The 12,500-nt window shown below is 46.3% G+C and overlaps 1 protein-coding gene and 1 pseudogene across 2 annotated transcripts; both read left to right on the top strand.

Annotated features, from left to right (window-relative positions):
• Window positions 1-2,425: 2,425 nt before the first annotated feature.
• On the top strand, window positions 2,426-3,381 carry LOC310789621 (annotated as a pseudogene). Its single transcript has one exon. The product of its transcript is annotated as an uncharacterized misc_RNA (transcript).
• Window positions 3,382-3,932: 551 nt separating this feature from the next.
• On the top strand, window positions 3,933-4,853 carry LOC310789620 (uncharacterized protein; the record flags this gene model as incomplete). The annotated part of the gene is made up of 1 exon (XM_083651269.1): window positions 3,933-4,853. The coding sequence occupies one exon, from the start codon at window positions 3,933-3,935 to the stop codon at window positions 4,851-4,853; it is 921 nt and encodes a 306-aa protein (XP_083507395.1).
• Between the last annotated feature and the right edge of the window lie 7,647 nt (window positions 4,854-12,500).

The following is a 12,500-nucleotide window of genomic DNA, read 5'->3' as shown; positions in this document are numbered from 1 at the left end:
GTGTGTGTGTGTGTGTTAGTGTGTTAGTGTGTGTGTGTGTGTGTGTGTGTGTTTGTGTGAGCATGTATCCATCTGTGCCTGTGTGTGTATACTGCCTGTGTTTATATGTATATGCTTGTGTGTGTGTGTGTGTGTGTGTGTGTGTGTGTGTGTGTGTGTGTGTGTGTGTGTGTGATATATGTCTATGCTTGTGTGTGTGTGTGTGCGTGCCTGCATAGTGCGTGTGTATTTGTGTGTGTGTGTGTATGATTGTGTGAGCATGTATCCATCTGTGCCTGTGTGTGTCTCTGTGTATACTGCCTGTTTATATATGGCTATGCTTGTGTGTGTGTGTGTGCGTGCCTGCATAGTGCGTGTGTATTTGTGTGTGTGTGTGTATGATTGTGTGAGCATGTATCCATCTGTGCCTGTGTGTGTCTCTGTGTATACTGCCTGTTTATATATGGCTATGCTTGTGTGTGTGTGTGTGCGTGCCTGCATAGTGCGTGTGTATTTGTGTGTGTGTGTGCGCGCGCGTGCATGTGTGTGTGTGCGTGTGTGTGTGTGTGTGCATGTGTGCACACACTGCGGCCACATCTATCACGTAGTCCAGAGAGTTACAGAGTGTGAAATCAACTTTGACATTCATGGTGCTAACCTCCCAAGGCCATGCTGAAGCGGAACACTTAGAGTGGAGTGTCACTTTTCCCACAGAGAATAATAGCCCAGTCTCTTCTCCCGCTCTTTGAAGACGCCTCCTTCATCCTCTCTCACTGCCTCTTATTGGTTCTGACCTAGCCCGGGGAAATAATGGGCTAAATACTCCTATCTGTCTCTCTCTCAGTCTCTTCACAGCCTTCTCCTTCTCTGTCCTCCTCTGTCTGTCTTCCTGCGTCTGGCCTTCTCCTTCTCTGTCCCCCTCTGTCTGTCTTCGTGCGTCTGTCCTCCTCCTTCTCTGTCCTCCTCTGTGTCTTCATGCGTCTGTCCTCCTCCTTCTCTGTCCTCCTCTGTCTGTCTTTGTGCGTCTGGCCTTCTCCTTCACGTCCTCCTCTGTCTGTCTTCCTGCGTCTGGCCTTCTCCTTCTCTCGAAGGCCACATACTTGTCGATCACGCTGATGGGAAGTGTGACTTTCAACAGAAAGTGGAAGGAAATTAATCAGTTTGTTAGTATATAAAAAAGAATATAATATTTTTATTCGATTCTATAATTATATTGACTGTAGTATTAACAAATAATTGAATATTTTCCTTCCACATTCCTTCCACTATACTTGCCACGCCCATCTGCATCATTTCCAGTCAAAACGTCATACATTCATTGTCATGGTTGACTTGCTAACGGTTGCTGTTACTGTGCTCTGGAGATGTGGGTAATAGTCTGGAAGATGTTTATCATGGAAAACATGGAAAACTGAAAATGGATTTGAGATACAAATGTAATTAAGGCTATTATGCATACAGTATATGTAAGGAAATATATGCGTAAGTTGTATGCGATTTGTGACATTTTTGCAATATTGTCAATTTGTTTTAAAAACATCTTGCAATAGAGGGCGCACGACCAGTACCACAACATTTAGATTGGAATACCAGGGGCACATGGTTCTGGCGGTGCGGGGGTCTGTGTGTAGCCTCGGGCAGATTCATGGAAGGTGGGTGGCTACCAGAGGTGGTCTCCCCTGGGGAAGGGGCCTCTAAGCCGAGGTAGAAGCGGGCTGGAGGGTGGGTGGGGCTGAGGTGGCTGTCCTGGGTTTCTGAGGCCGACCAAGGAGCTCATAGCACGTGTATAGGGACATGCTGGAATGCGAGGGTGTGTCCTGGGGCTAGGAAACCGGCAACTGTTTTGGCTAATATTAGGTAACGTTAGCTTGCTTGCTAATGGACGAGTTGCTACCTAGCTAGTAGCATAGCTAGCCGATTAGCCCCGGGGAATGTGATCAATGTTGGGGGGAATTGGCTGTCAACATCGGTCATGAATCATACAAACATTCAATCATCCTAAAGACACTAATGCACATAGGCATATCATATACCTACGGCAATTTAAAACATAAAAATAAAAAAATATCAAGTCTTATTTTTGAAGGAGTAGGTCTAGAAATGTATCCGGTCTGAGAATGTACATCCGGCAGCAGGGTCTGAGACTGTACAGGGTGGGCGGGGCTCCCTGGCTCTGCAGTTAGATGATTTTGATTGTGTGAGCAATTGTGATGTCATAAATGATGTCACTCCATTGTGATAATATCAGTGAAGTCACTCGAGCAATTGTGATGTCATCAATGATGTCATCAGTGATGTCACTTGAGCATTGTGATGTCATCAGTGATGTCACTCAAGCAGTTGTGATGTCATTAGTGATGTCATTTGAGCAATCGTGATAGCATCAGTGATGGCATAAATCCTTCCTAGCTGAGGGTGGGAGTATCATAACGAAACATCAGCCACCATGCCAAGCCTGAAACAGCTATTCTGCTGCCGCCACACCATGCACGTGGACCACAGCAGCAACGCCTTCGGAGACACCTCCTTCCAACGCAGCCCCTGTGGGGGGCCTCCTGAAACCACACGCTTCCCCCGCTCCCCACGGCTGGGTGCCCTGTCTCGCTTCTTCAGGAGCAGCAAGCGCTCCCCGACAGTCACCAGGGTGGACCAGCACAGACACAACATGCTGTTGACCCCCAAGTCGCCCACCTACGTGAAGAACGCCCTGTCCCCGCCCTTCAACGTCCAGGACAGAGGTGACGGTATGGTGGCCAAGAGCCTGGCCCCCAGTCCTTTGAAGCAGCACAGGGAGCTGGACCAGAGGAGATTGGTGGCGCTGACTGAGCTTCCAGAGACCTCCCATCACTACAGAGGCAGAATGAAGCACGCAGAGTCCATGATGTCCTTCCACGTGGACCTGGGGCCCTCCATGCTGGGCGACATCCTGGCCGTGATGAAGAAGCAGGACCACGACCTGGTCTATGAGGGTAAGAGCAGCAAGGGCCAAGCCTCCCTGACCCTCAGCAGCCAGGGAGAGGATAGTGTGCAGGGAGGGGGAGATGAGGATGAATTGGAGCGGGAGATGGCAGAGGAGAAAGAAGAAGAAGACGATGAAGAAGCAGAAGTACAGCTAGCCTCCACACATCTAGGCAGCTCTGTGCATCTGAAGCCAAAACACCTGCAGGACCTGGACAGCTGCTCCATGTCCAGCTCTGGCTCTGCTTTCTCCCTGGAGGAGGAGGCAAACAGCCAGACCTCCGCAGGAGATACAGACAGCGCCACGTTCAGTGACCCCCAGAGGACAGCAACTTCTCGGGTAGGGACAGGCTGGAAGGTGAGGGTCTATCCTTGGTCTCTGAGGCCGACCATGAAGCTCACAGGGCGGGTAGAGGGAGGCTGGAGGCCCTCTCCTGGGGCTAGGAAACCGGCGACTGTTTTGAATAATATTAGGTAACGTTAGCTTGTTTGCTAACAGACAAGTTGCTAGCTAACTAGTAGCATAGCTAGCCAATTAACCCCGGGGAATGTGATCAACGTTGGGGGGAATTGGCTGTCAACATCGGTCATGAATCATACAAACATTCAATCATCCTAAAGACACTAATGCACATAGGCATATCATATACCTACGGAAATTTAAAACATAAAAATAAAAAATATCAAGTCTTATTTTTGAAGGAGTAGGTCTAGAAATGTATCCGGTCTGAGAATGTACATCCGGCAGCAGGGTCTGAGACTGTACAGGGTGGGCGGGGCTCCCTGGCTCTGCAGTTAGATGATTTTGATTGTGTGAGCAATTGTGACATCATAAATGAAGTCACTCCATTGTGATGATATCAGTGAAGTCACTCAAATTGCCATGTCATCAATGATATCATCAGTGATGTCATTTGGCAATCGTGATGTCATCAGTGATGGCATAAATCCTTCCTAGCTGAGGGTGGGAGTATCAAAACGAAACATCAGCCACCATGCCGAGCCTGAAAGAGCTATTCTGCTTCCGCCACACCATGCACGTGGACCACAGCAGCAACGCCTTCGGAGATACCTCCTTCCAACGCAGCCCCTCTGGGGAACCTCCTGAAACCACAACCTTCCCCCGCTCACCGCAGCTGGGCCTCCTGTCTCGCTTCTTCAGGAGCAGCAAGCGCTCCCAGACGGTCACCAGGGTGGACCAGCACAGACACAACATGCTGTTGACCCCTGAGTCGCCCACGCCCTTCCTCAATGACCAGGCCAGAGGAGATGGTATGGTGGGCATGAGCCTGTCCTCCAGTTTGAAGCAGCACAGGGAGCTGGACAGGATGAGATCGGTCAAGCTGACTGAGCTTCCAGAGACCTCCCATTACTGCAGAGGCGTCATGAAGCGGATGATGTCCTTCCACGTGAACCTGGGGCCCTCCATGCTGGGCGACATCCTGGCCGTGATGAAGAAGCAGGACCACGACCTGGTCTACGAGGGTAAGAAGCAGGACCACGACCTGGTCTACGAGGGTAAGAAGCAGGACCACGACCTGGTCTACGAGGGTAAGAGCAGCAAGGGCCAAGCCTCCCTGACCCTCAGCAGCCAGGGAGAGGATAGTGTGCAGGGAGGGGGAGATGAGGATGAATTGGAGCGGGAGATGGCAGAGGAGAAAGAAGAAGAAGACGATGAAGAAGCAGAAGTACAGCTAGCCTCCACACATCTAGGCAGCTCTGTGCATCTGAAGCCAAAACACCTGCAGGACCTGGACAGCTGCTGCATGTCCAGCTCTGGCTCTGCTTTCTCCCTGGAGGAGGAAGCAAACAGCCAGATCCCTGTAGGAGATACAGACAGCGCCACGTTCAGTGACCCCCAGAGGACAGCAACTTCTCCTTTCATGGAGGATGAAGATGATGAGATTTGCGTATGAGAATCCAAAGCATACATGAGCTCATGTTTGTTGGTTCAGCTCCTGATCTCTTCCCCCCTCTAACCATGAGGACACAGCAAGTGAGAGTCAGAGAGGGAAGTGGGCGAGAAATGATGGAGAGACAGAGAGGGAGAGAGAGAAACAAAGAAATATGACAGCATGTGGCTAGCTTTCATTTGCAGCTGCCATCCTCCATTTATAGATTACATTTAATAAATCATATAACAACAAAACAAGAATCCAAAAATGTTATTTTCATTATAGTTACTAGAAATCTGCACGATTCGTGCGCAGATTTCTAGCAATTGACATGTCATCAGTGATGTCACTCCAGCAATTGTGATGTCATCAGTGATGGAACTGGGCCACCTTATTATAGTAGTAAGATTATCTCACCACTAATAAAGTCGATTCCATGATGCACAATTGCAATTGTGCACGCAAAGCGTGCGAGGCACGCTAGAAATGAGCATGCAACATTTCTATTTAGAGTATAGCTTATTTACCTCCATGACGGCCAAAATGCCTACAGATAGCCTATAAGATTACTGCTGGCAGGTCTCCAGAAACACAGAACATTTAAAACTAAAAATGTGTTCATTTGATCTGAGTAACTCTCGATGAATTCTCTCTCTCTCTCTCTCTCTCTCTCTCCCTCTCCCTCTCCCTCTCTCTGTTTATCTGTTTTCCTTGTCTCTCTCTACTGGTCATTATCAGATAAAACAGCAGTGACAAAACTAATCTTCATAAAGTTGAAAAGAATCCCTCCTGTTCTCTCTCGCTCTCTCATTATTATACTTGTTCATTTGACTTTACGAGTGTTTTTATAGCCTGCTAATAAACGGGGTCAATGGACAACAGTTCTCAAAGGTCTGTTTTATTTACTTTTATATTTATATTCACTTTATATTTTTCATTTTCTCTTTAAGCAAATTGTTTTCAGACATCACCTAATTAACTATTGCATAATAAATAAATAAATAAATATATATATATATATATATATAATGATCAATAATAAATAATAAATCAATAATGATCAATGCAGACAGTATGTTAGCGTATGGATTTGAGCGTATACACATACAAACTAAAACATAAAGAAGGCCAGTATAGGGGGCACCGTTGTTTCTACAGTGGGCTTCATACTAAAGTTGCTAAATGAGGTTGGCAGTTACAGCCAGGGGGCCAGGATGGGTTTGAGTCTCCATGGAGTGAGGGGAATGATGCCAGACCAGGCTCACACTGATGTGAGGGGAATGATGCCAGACCAGGCTCACACTGATGCAAATCTAATGCATCGAAAAGTTACAATTGGTGAGTTAAAGTAACAATATGCAACATTTCTGTATGAATAAATGTCCATTTTCAACAGAAAATCAAAGGAAAATCATGCCACAGCCCCGTTTGATTGACGGGTGATCTCTGTGAAGCACCGTGCAGAAACGCTACAGCAAGGAGCACTGAGCACCAAAGATGCAGCCATCATACAAAATAAAAGACCCTGTAGATTACATTGTTGCATATAAAGATCTTAATACAAAATAAAAGACCCTGTAGATTACATTGTTGCATATAAAGATCTTAATACAAAATAAAAGAGCCTGTAGATTACATAATTTGTTGCATATAAAGCTCTTAAAATGAAATAACCTGCAGATTACATTGTTGCATATAAAGATCTTAATACAAAATAAAAGAGCATGTAGATTACATAATTTGTTGCATATAAAGCTCTTAAAATTAAATAACCTGTAGATTACATTGTTGGATATAAAGATCTTAACACATTGACTGCCAGCCGTTTTTTTCTTGCTGTAGGTAGCTTCTGCCAAGCCGTTTTTTGAGGATTGTGGCTCATTTTACAAGCGCCGAGGATTATTTTCTGCTTGGAGTTTGTGAACATACAATATCTCAAAAGTACTAATAGAATGTGTACTTTCTCTGTCTAAAAGAGTTAGTTTGTAGAGTTAGTAGTTATGTAAGCATTAGCAGTTGAATACAGCATGGTTTTATCATCAGAAAAAATATTCAGAGATAAACGGCTTTTTGTGAAATTCGATAGAACTGTCACTTTAACCATTCATTTTTGGCTCTCTCTCTCTCTCTCTCTCCCTCCCCCTCTCGCTCTCTCTCTCTCTCTCTCTCTCTCTCCCTTCCCCTCGCTCTCCCTCCCTCTCTCTCTCTCTCTCTCTCTCTCTCCCTCCCTCTCGCTCTCCCTCCCTCTCTCTCTCTCTCCCTCCCTCTCGGGAGGGAGACGCACTAGGTTTAATCCTAGTGAGAGGGGGAGAGGGAGAGAGAGAGAGAGAGAGAGAGAGGGAGGGAGGGAGAGAGAGAGAGCGAGAGAGAGAGAGAGAGAGAGAGAGAGGGAGAGAGCGAGAGGCAGAGTTGCTTCAACTCCTCCCTCTTCTTGGCTGCAGCGGCCCCAGTCTCAGTGCTTTTGCTGCTGTCCTGTGCCTGTCTGCAGGCTGCTGTTTGAGGAAGTCGGCATGGACTCGCTCGCTTCTTGGGAGTTTTGGTTGAGAGAAGCTTTTGCGATTCTGGTCATATTTATGCTGCGTGTTTCAAAGTGTGTTCCACCTGTAATGTATTATGTAAATTTGCAATCCCGCATCGCCAGCAATCAGCGCGAAAACGAGAGCGTTTTCCCCCAACCATTTTCATGAGAATGTAATACTGTAAAATCGCCTCGCCATTTCCTTGAATGGCTTGCTCCCTTTTTCTTTGATTTCGCTCGTCTGGGGGAGCACTGTCAACACTTAGTGGGTCGGTAAAATAGATTATACACATTCAATACCTCCAATAATTGTATAGGAGACGTAAAAGGGATTGATCAACGCCCCACCGTCAAAAAAAAAAAACGATTTTTTTGACGTATCCATACGTCCTTGGCAGTGAAGCGCTGGATTTTTTTTGACGTATGCATACGTCGCTGGCAGTTAACGTGTTAATACAAAATAAAAGAGCCTGTAGATTACATTGTTGCATATAAAGACCTCATTTGGCCTTTTATGTCCCCTTGCGCTTTGGCATAATGATTCAAAATCAGGCAGTCGACCATCATTCACTGCTGTGCCTCCATCAGGTTTGACTCTGAGGTTAATACATTCCTCTGATTGGCTGAGCTGGCTCTTGACTTGAATACGAAAAACACCTGTGTGGCAGGAACCCACTCAACACGTTCTCACTCCGAGGCTGCCCCACATGCAGCCGCTTCGTCAGACACCTGGTGTGTGTGTGTGTGTGTGTGGGATGTGAACATGGAGTCAGACACCTGGTGTGTGTGTGGGATGTGAACATGGATCAGACACCTGGTGTGTGGGATGTGAACATGGACGCACACGATCTGTGCACCTAGAGCAGTGATACTCAACTGGCGGCCCGTGGGCCACATGCGGCCCGCGGGCGCCCCCTGTGTGGTCCGCGATGGAATTGCAACAACAACAACAACAACAATTTTTTTTACAGTGCACCTGAACGCAACATGCAAGATACTCGCTGAGTAAGTGTCCAAATGTTCATGTCATTCTGGCCAATACTCCACTTCTGTTATAGCATTTCAATCTGGAATATGGAATATCTTTCAATAATCTATGATGTAGCTGCTAAATTGTCAAATACCGCCGTCTGCTTGCTACCCAGGCACTTATGTATGTACTTAACCTAACTAACTTAACCTAACTAACTATCCGGTGTGCACAACATTGTCAGCCTAAACTCCGGCTGACACCCCAAAAACCTACAATCCGCTACAGAAAAATGTATATTGATTGTTTATTAACTGGCCCCTGGCCTTCTATCATTTCACTAAAGTGGCCCCCGGGCAAAGCAAGTTGAGTATCCCTGACCTAGAGTCTATCAGCCTGACGATGAATATGGTTTCTGCTGTATCGTGGATGGCTGCGCCACTTCCATGCGCCACGGTGATTGTTTCCAGTCAAATTGAGGCGAGGCTGGGGCAGGAGGCGGAGCTGATCGATTGTAGGTCCAGACGACATGTCGGCTAATAATAATAAATAGCTGCATATGAGCTGTCGTCGGACTGTAAACAATGACGGAAGGGGCGGGTACGTCTGCTGCAGGAAGTAGTAGTCCTCCTCCATGGTGCAGACTGAAGGCTCCAGCCTCCAGCCTTGCTGTAGGGCGTACATCACTACACAGACCCCTACATGTCCCCCTGAACTCTCAGCCTGCGCTTTCTAAGAAATGGAGGTCACGTGCCTCTATATTCACCTTATTCACCACGCCCACTTTTTCTCTCTTCCGCGTTCAACGCAAACGTATTTGTTCTTCCGGTTCAGCGCTAGTTGCCTTCTGTGGCTAATATTAGCCACTAGTTAGTTATGTTATATGGCAGTAAAATGCCACTGAATGACCAAATTGATATAACTTTTAACCATTTCGAGTAACACTGTTTCCATACGGATCACCAGCGTTAGTTTGTTGTTTATAACGTGGCTATTCATAACGTTTTCTATCTCGGATGCGTTATTTCGAATCGCACATACTGTAGGTTGGCGTAACCTATGTGCGTTTCAGGACGCAACAGCCTCGACTCCACTAACGTCATCTTTAGAGCACAATATTCCTGGAATGCAAGTTTAACTAAACAGTTACATGTCCTCTGCATTCTACATAAAATTAAGATATTACGGGTTGTTTTATTTTGTATGTTACATACGTATTGGCCAATATATGTTAGTTTATGGGGGAGTAATTTTGCCACTTTAGGAGGGGAGTGTGCGCGGCCATTTTGCCTGCGGGGTTTTTGGCAAGTCAAAATGGAAATACTATTACGAAATGACGTAATGCGGAAGCGTCCAGGTGTGGGCAAAGAATAAGGTGAATAGCATCAGCGTGCCCAGGGTGACGCACATGGCTACCACACGTGTCAAACGAAGGCTTTGTGTCATTACAATGTCAGTAATAATATATGCATACTTACTCTTCATGTTTTCCTGCACCAAAACCTCTGCAGTTTATTTCAGGCACTTTTCTGTGTCAGAATGACGCAAAACTCGCCATTCTGACACGGACGTGAACAGCTGTTTGGCTGTTCCAACTACAGATTTATTTATTATTATTTCTTTTGTATTATTTCTTTCTGTATGCACACATCCATGAAGAATTGCATTGCGAGCCTTAACAATCGGGGGGGGGGGGGGGGGGGGTTCTGCAGGCAGACCAACTGGCGTTTCTCGATCCAGAAAACATATAGAGAAGGTAAACACTGTCCTATATTACTAGATGATTAGATTATAATGATAGAAAGCGGATTCAAAATTGGCAAAGCCTTCCTTTAACCATCCGACACACAAGATGCGTGACAAAGCAGCAGTATTTGACGGCCTCGGCGGGGGGGCACACTACACATGACAGCAGAGACTCAGAGAACATGGAAGCAATGACAAACACCTCCGTCAGGATGAGCTTTGGGGACAGATTTGGGGAGATGCTGCCATCTCTTCCTCTGTGCTTTCAAGAGGTTTGAAAGGGATAGCGAGCGACGCTCTTTGGAGATTTTGACAATGTTGTTGCCTCCACCTTTGTTCAGTATGCAGTAAACACTCCTGCTTTTTCAGCTCCCATGGTTGGATTTGCACAAAATAAAATATACATCCCAAATACGTCTTTGTATTATGTCTCCAAATACACTTATTTTGAAAACATTCAATTTATATAAACCAGTAAGTAGGCATGAGTTGCACTGGCATTTTAGTCAGAATTTCCTCCACCAAGAAATCCACTTCTGTCAAATATCCTTTTTTTGTACTAGTAATATCCCCCCCCCCACCACCCATAGTCCTTTGTGTTTGACATTTTAATAAAGCAATGTACTGTTAGATCACAGTCCCCTCTCTCCCTCTCTCCCTCTCTCTCTCTCTCTCTCTCTCTCTCTGTCTCTGTCTCTCTCTCTCTCTCTCTCTCTCTCTCTCTCTCTCTCTCTCTCTGTCTCTCTCTCTCTCTCTCTCTCTCTCTGATGTTCTGATGTTGTGCTCCACAGAGGTTGTGGTCGGCATATGATCACATGAGAGAATGAGAGGTACAGGCATATGGAGACACACAGAAAGACACTTTACAAAGCAAGAGAGAGATGAGAGAGAGGAAGAGGACGCATGAAGACATGTCAGCAACAGTGTGAACACGTCATGAGGATAGGAGGAAGCAGGAGAGGCAGGTAGACGAGCCCACAGAACAGGCCTCACAAAATGTTGTCAATAGAGAGCCCCAGGAACGAGTCCGGAAAACATCGATGCTAACACTTCCGGGTTCTTCACTGTTTTCGCCTATGGGATCTTTGAATGGGTTTTTGGCACGATGCTTCTGATAAGGTCTGTGGTTAACGCAAGCTTAATCAAACACGAACCAGTGTTCAGCAGGATAATCTTCACACATGAGGACCACTTTTATGAGTTTTGAAGCTTTTACGTGCCGTTAAAAGGGCGGCTACCTAGCAAACGGCTAAATGTGTCTACACTGTTGAGTCGACGGGGATATTATACGTCAATAACGTCATCACTTCAAAGGACGAACACGGAAATTCTCTTTCCCTCACCTGGTTCAGCCCGGGGTAATCAGTGCACAGCAGCGCACACATCAACAACACTCCAGGTTGAGTGGTGACGTGACGGGGAAGCCTATGCGACACTGTGTGTAGCTCTGGATTAGCTTAGCACAAGCTTTTTACTTCTAGGGCTCGCATTTATGCTTCAAAACTCATGAAAGTGGTCCTCATGTGTGAAGATTATCCGGCTGAACACTGGTTCGCATTTGATTAAACTTGCGTTGCCCAGAGACCTTATTTGAAGCATCGTGTCAAAAACCCATTCAAAAATCCCATAGACAGAAACAGTGAAGAACCAGGAAGTCCGGGACTTCCGCGTTCTGACTACAAAAATACGTCATCCCTGGGGCTCTCTAAGCACATCTTAATCTTACGGGAAGCGACACAACTCCTGGTCCACCTGGTCCAGGCACTTTGTCATCTCCCGCCTGGACTAGTGCCACGTTCTTCTGGCTGGAGCGACCTGCCTCTGACATCAGACCGTTACAGCTCATTCAGAACGCTGCAGCCCGCGTGGTGTTCAACCAACCTCAATGATCTCACGTCACTCCTCTGTTCCAGTCCCTTCACTGGCTTCCCATCTCTGCACGCATCAAATTCAAGACTGTGGTACACGCCTACAGGACAGCCTATCAGACCCCACCCACCACACACGCACACAGGCACACAGGCACACACACACACACACACACACACACACACACACACCCACCCTTGACCCTTCCGCTCCTCCACCATTTCCATTTGGCCAAAGGAGACAGGCCTACTGTAGACCTACAATACAATACAATAGAATACAGTACAATACGATACGATACAATACAATACAAGACAACACATTTACTTTGATCTCCAATGACCCAATGAGTCTAAGTTTTAAATTGTAACCAGTCCTAACCTTCACCAATAGTTTTAATTGCCTAACCTTAACTGTTGGCTAATCTTCTCACCATTCTTCCTAATGGTCACGTCACGTAATCCTTTAACGGTGGAGGAACATTATTTTCCATAACAGCTAAACTGCATTGCAGAGTTCGTGTCCCATCTTGTGAGATGTTGTGACACCGTGTTGACCAATCAGA

This window comes from Poromitra crassiceps, assembly GCF_964638095.1.
Source record: "Poromitra crassiceps genome assembly, chromosome: 14".
Taxonomy (NCBI): domain Eukaryota; kingdom Metazoa; phylum Chordata; class Actinopteri; order Beryciformes; family Melamphaidae; genus Poromitra; species Poromitra crassiceps.
Note: the sequence above shows the minus strand (reverse complement) of the source record. Positions and strands in the feature narration are given on the sequence as shown.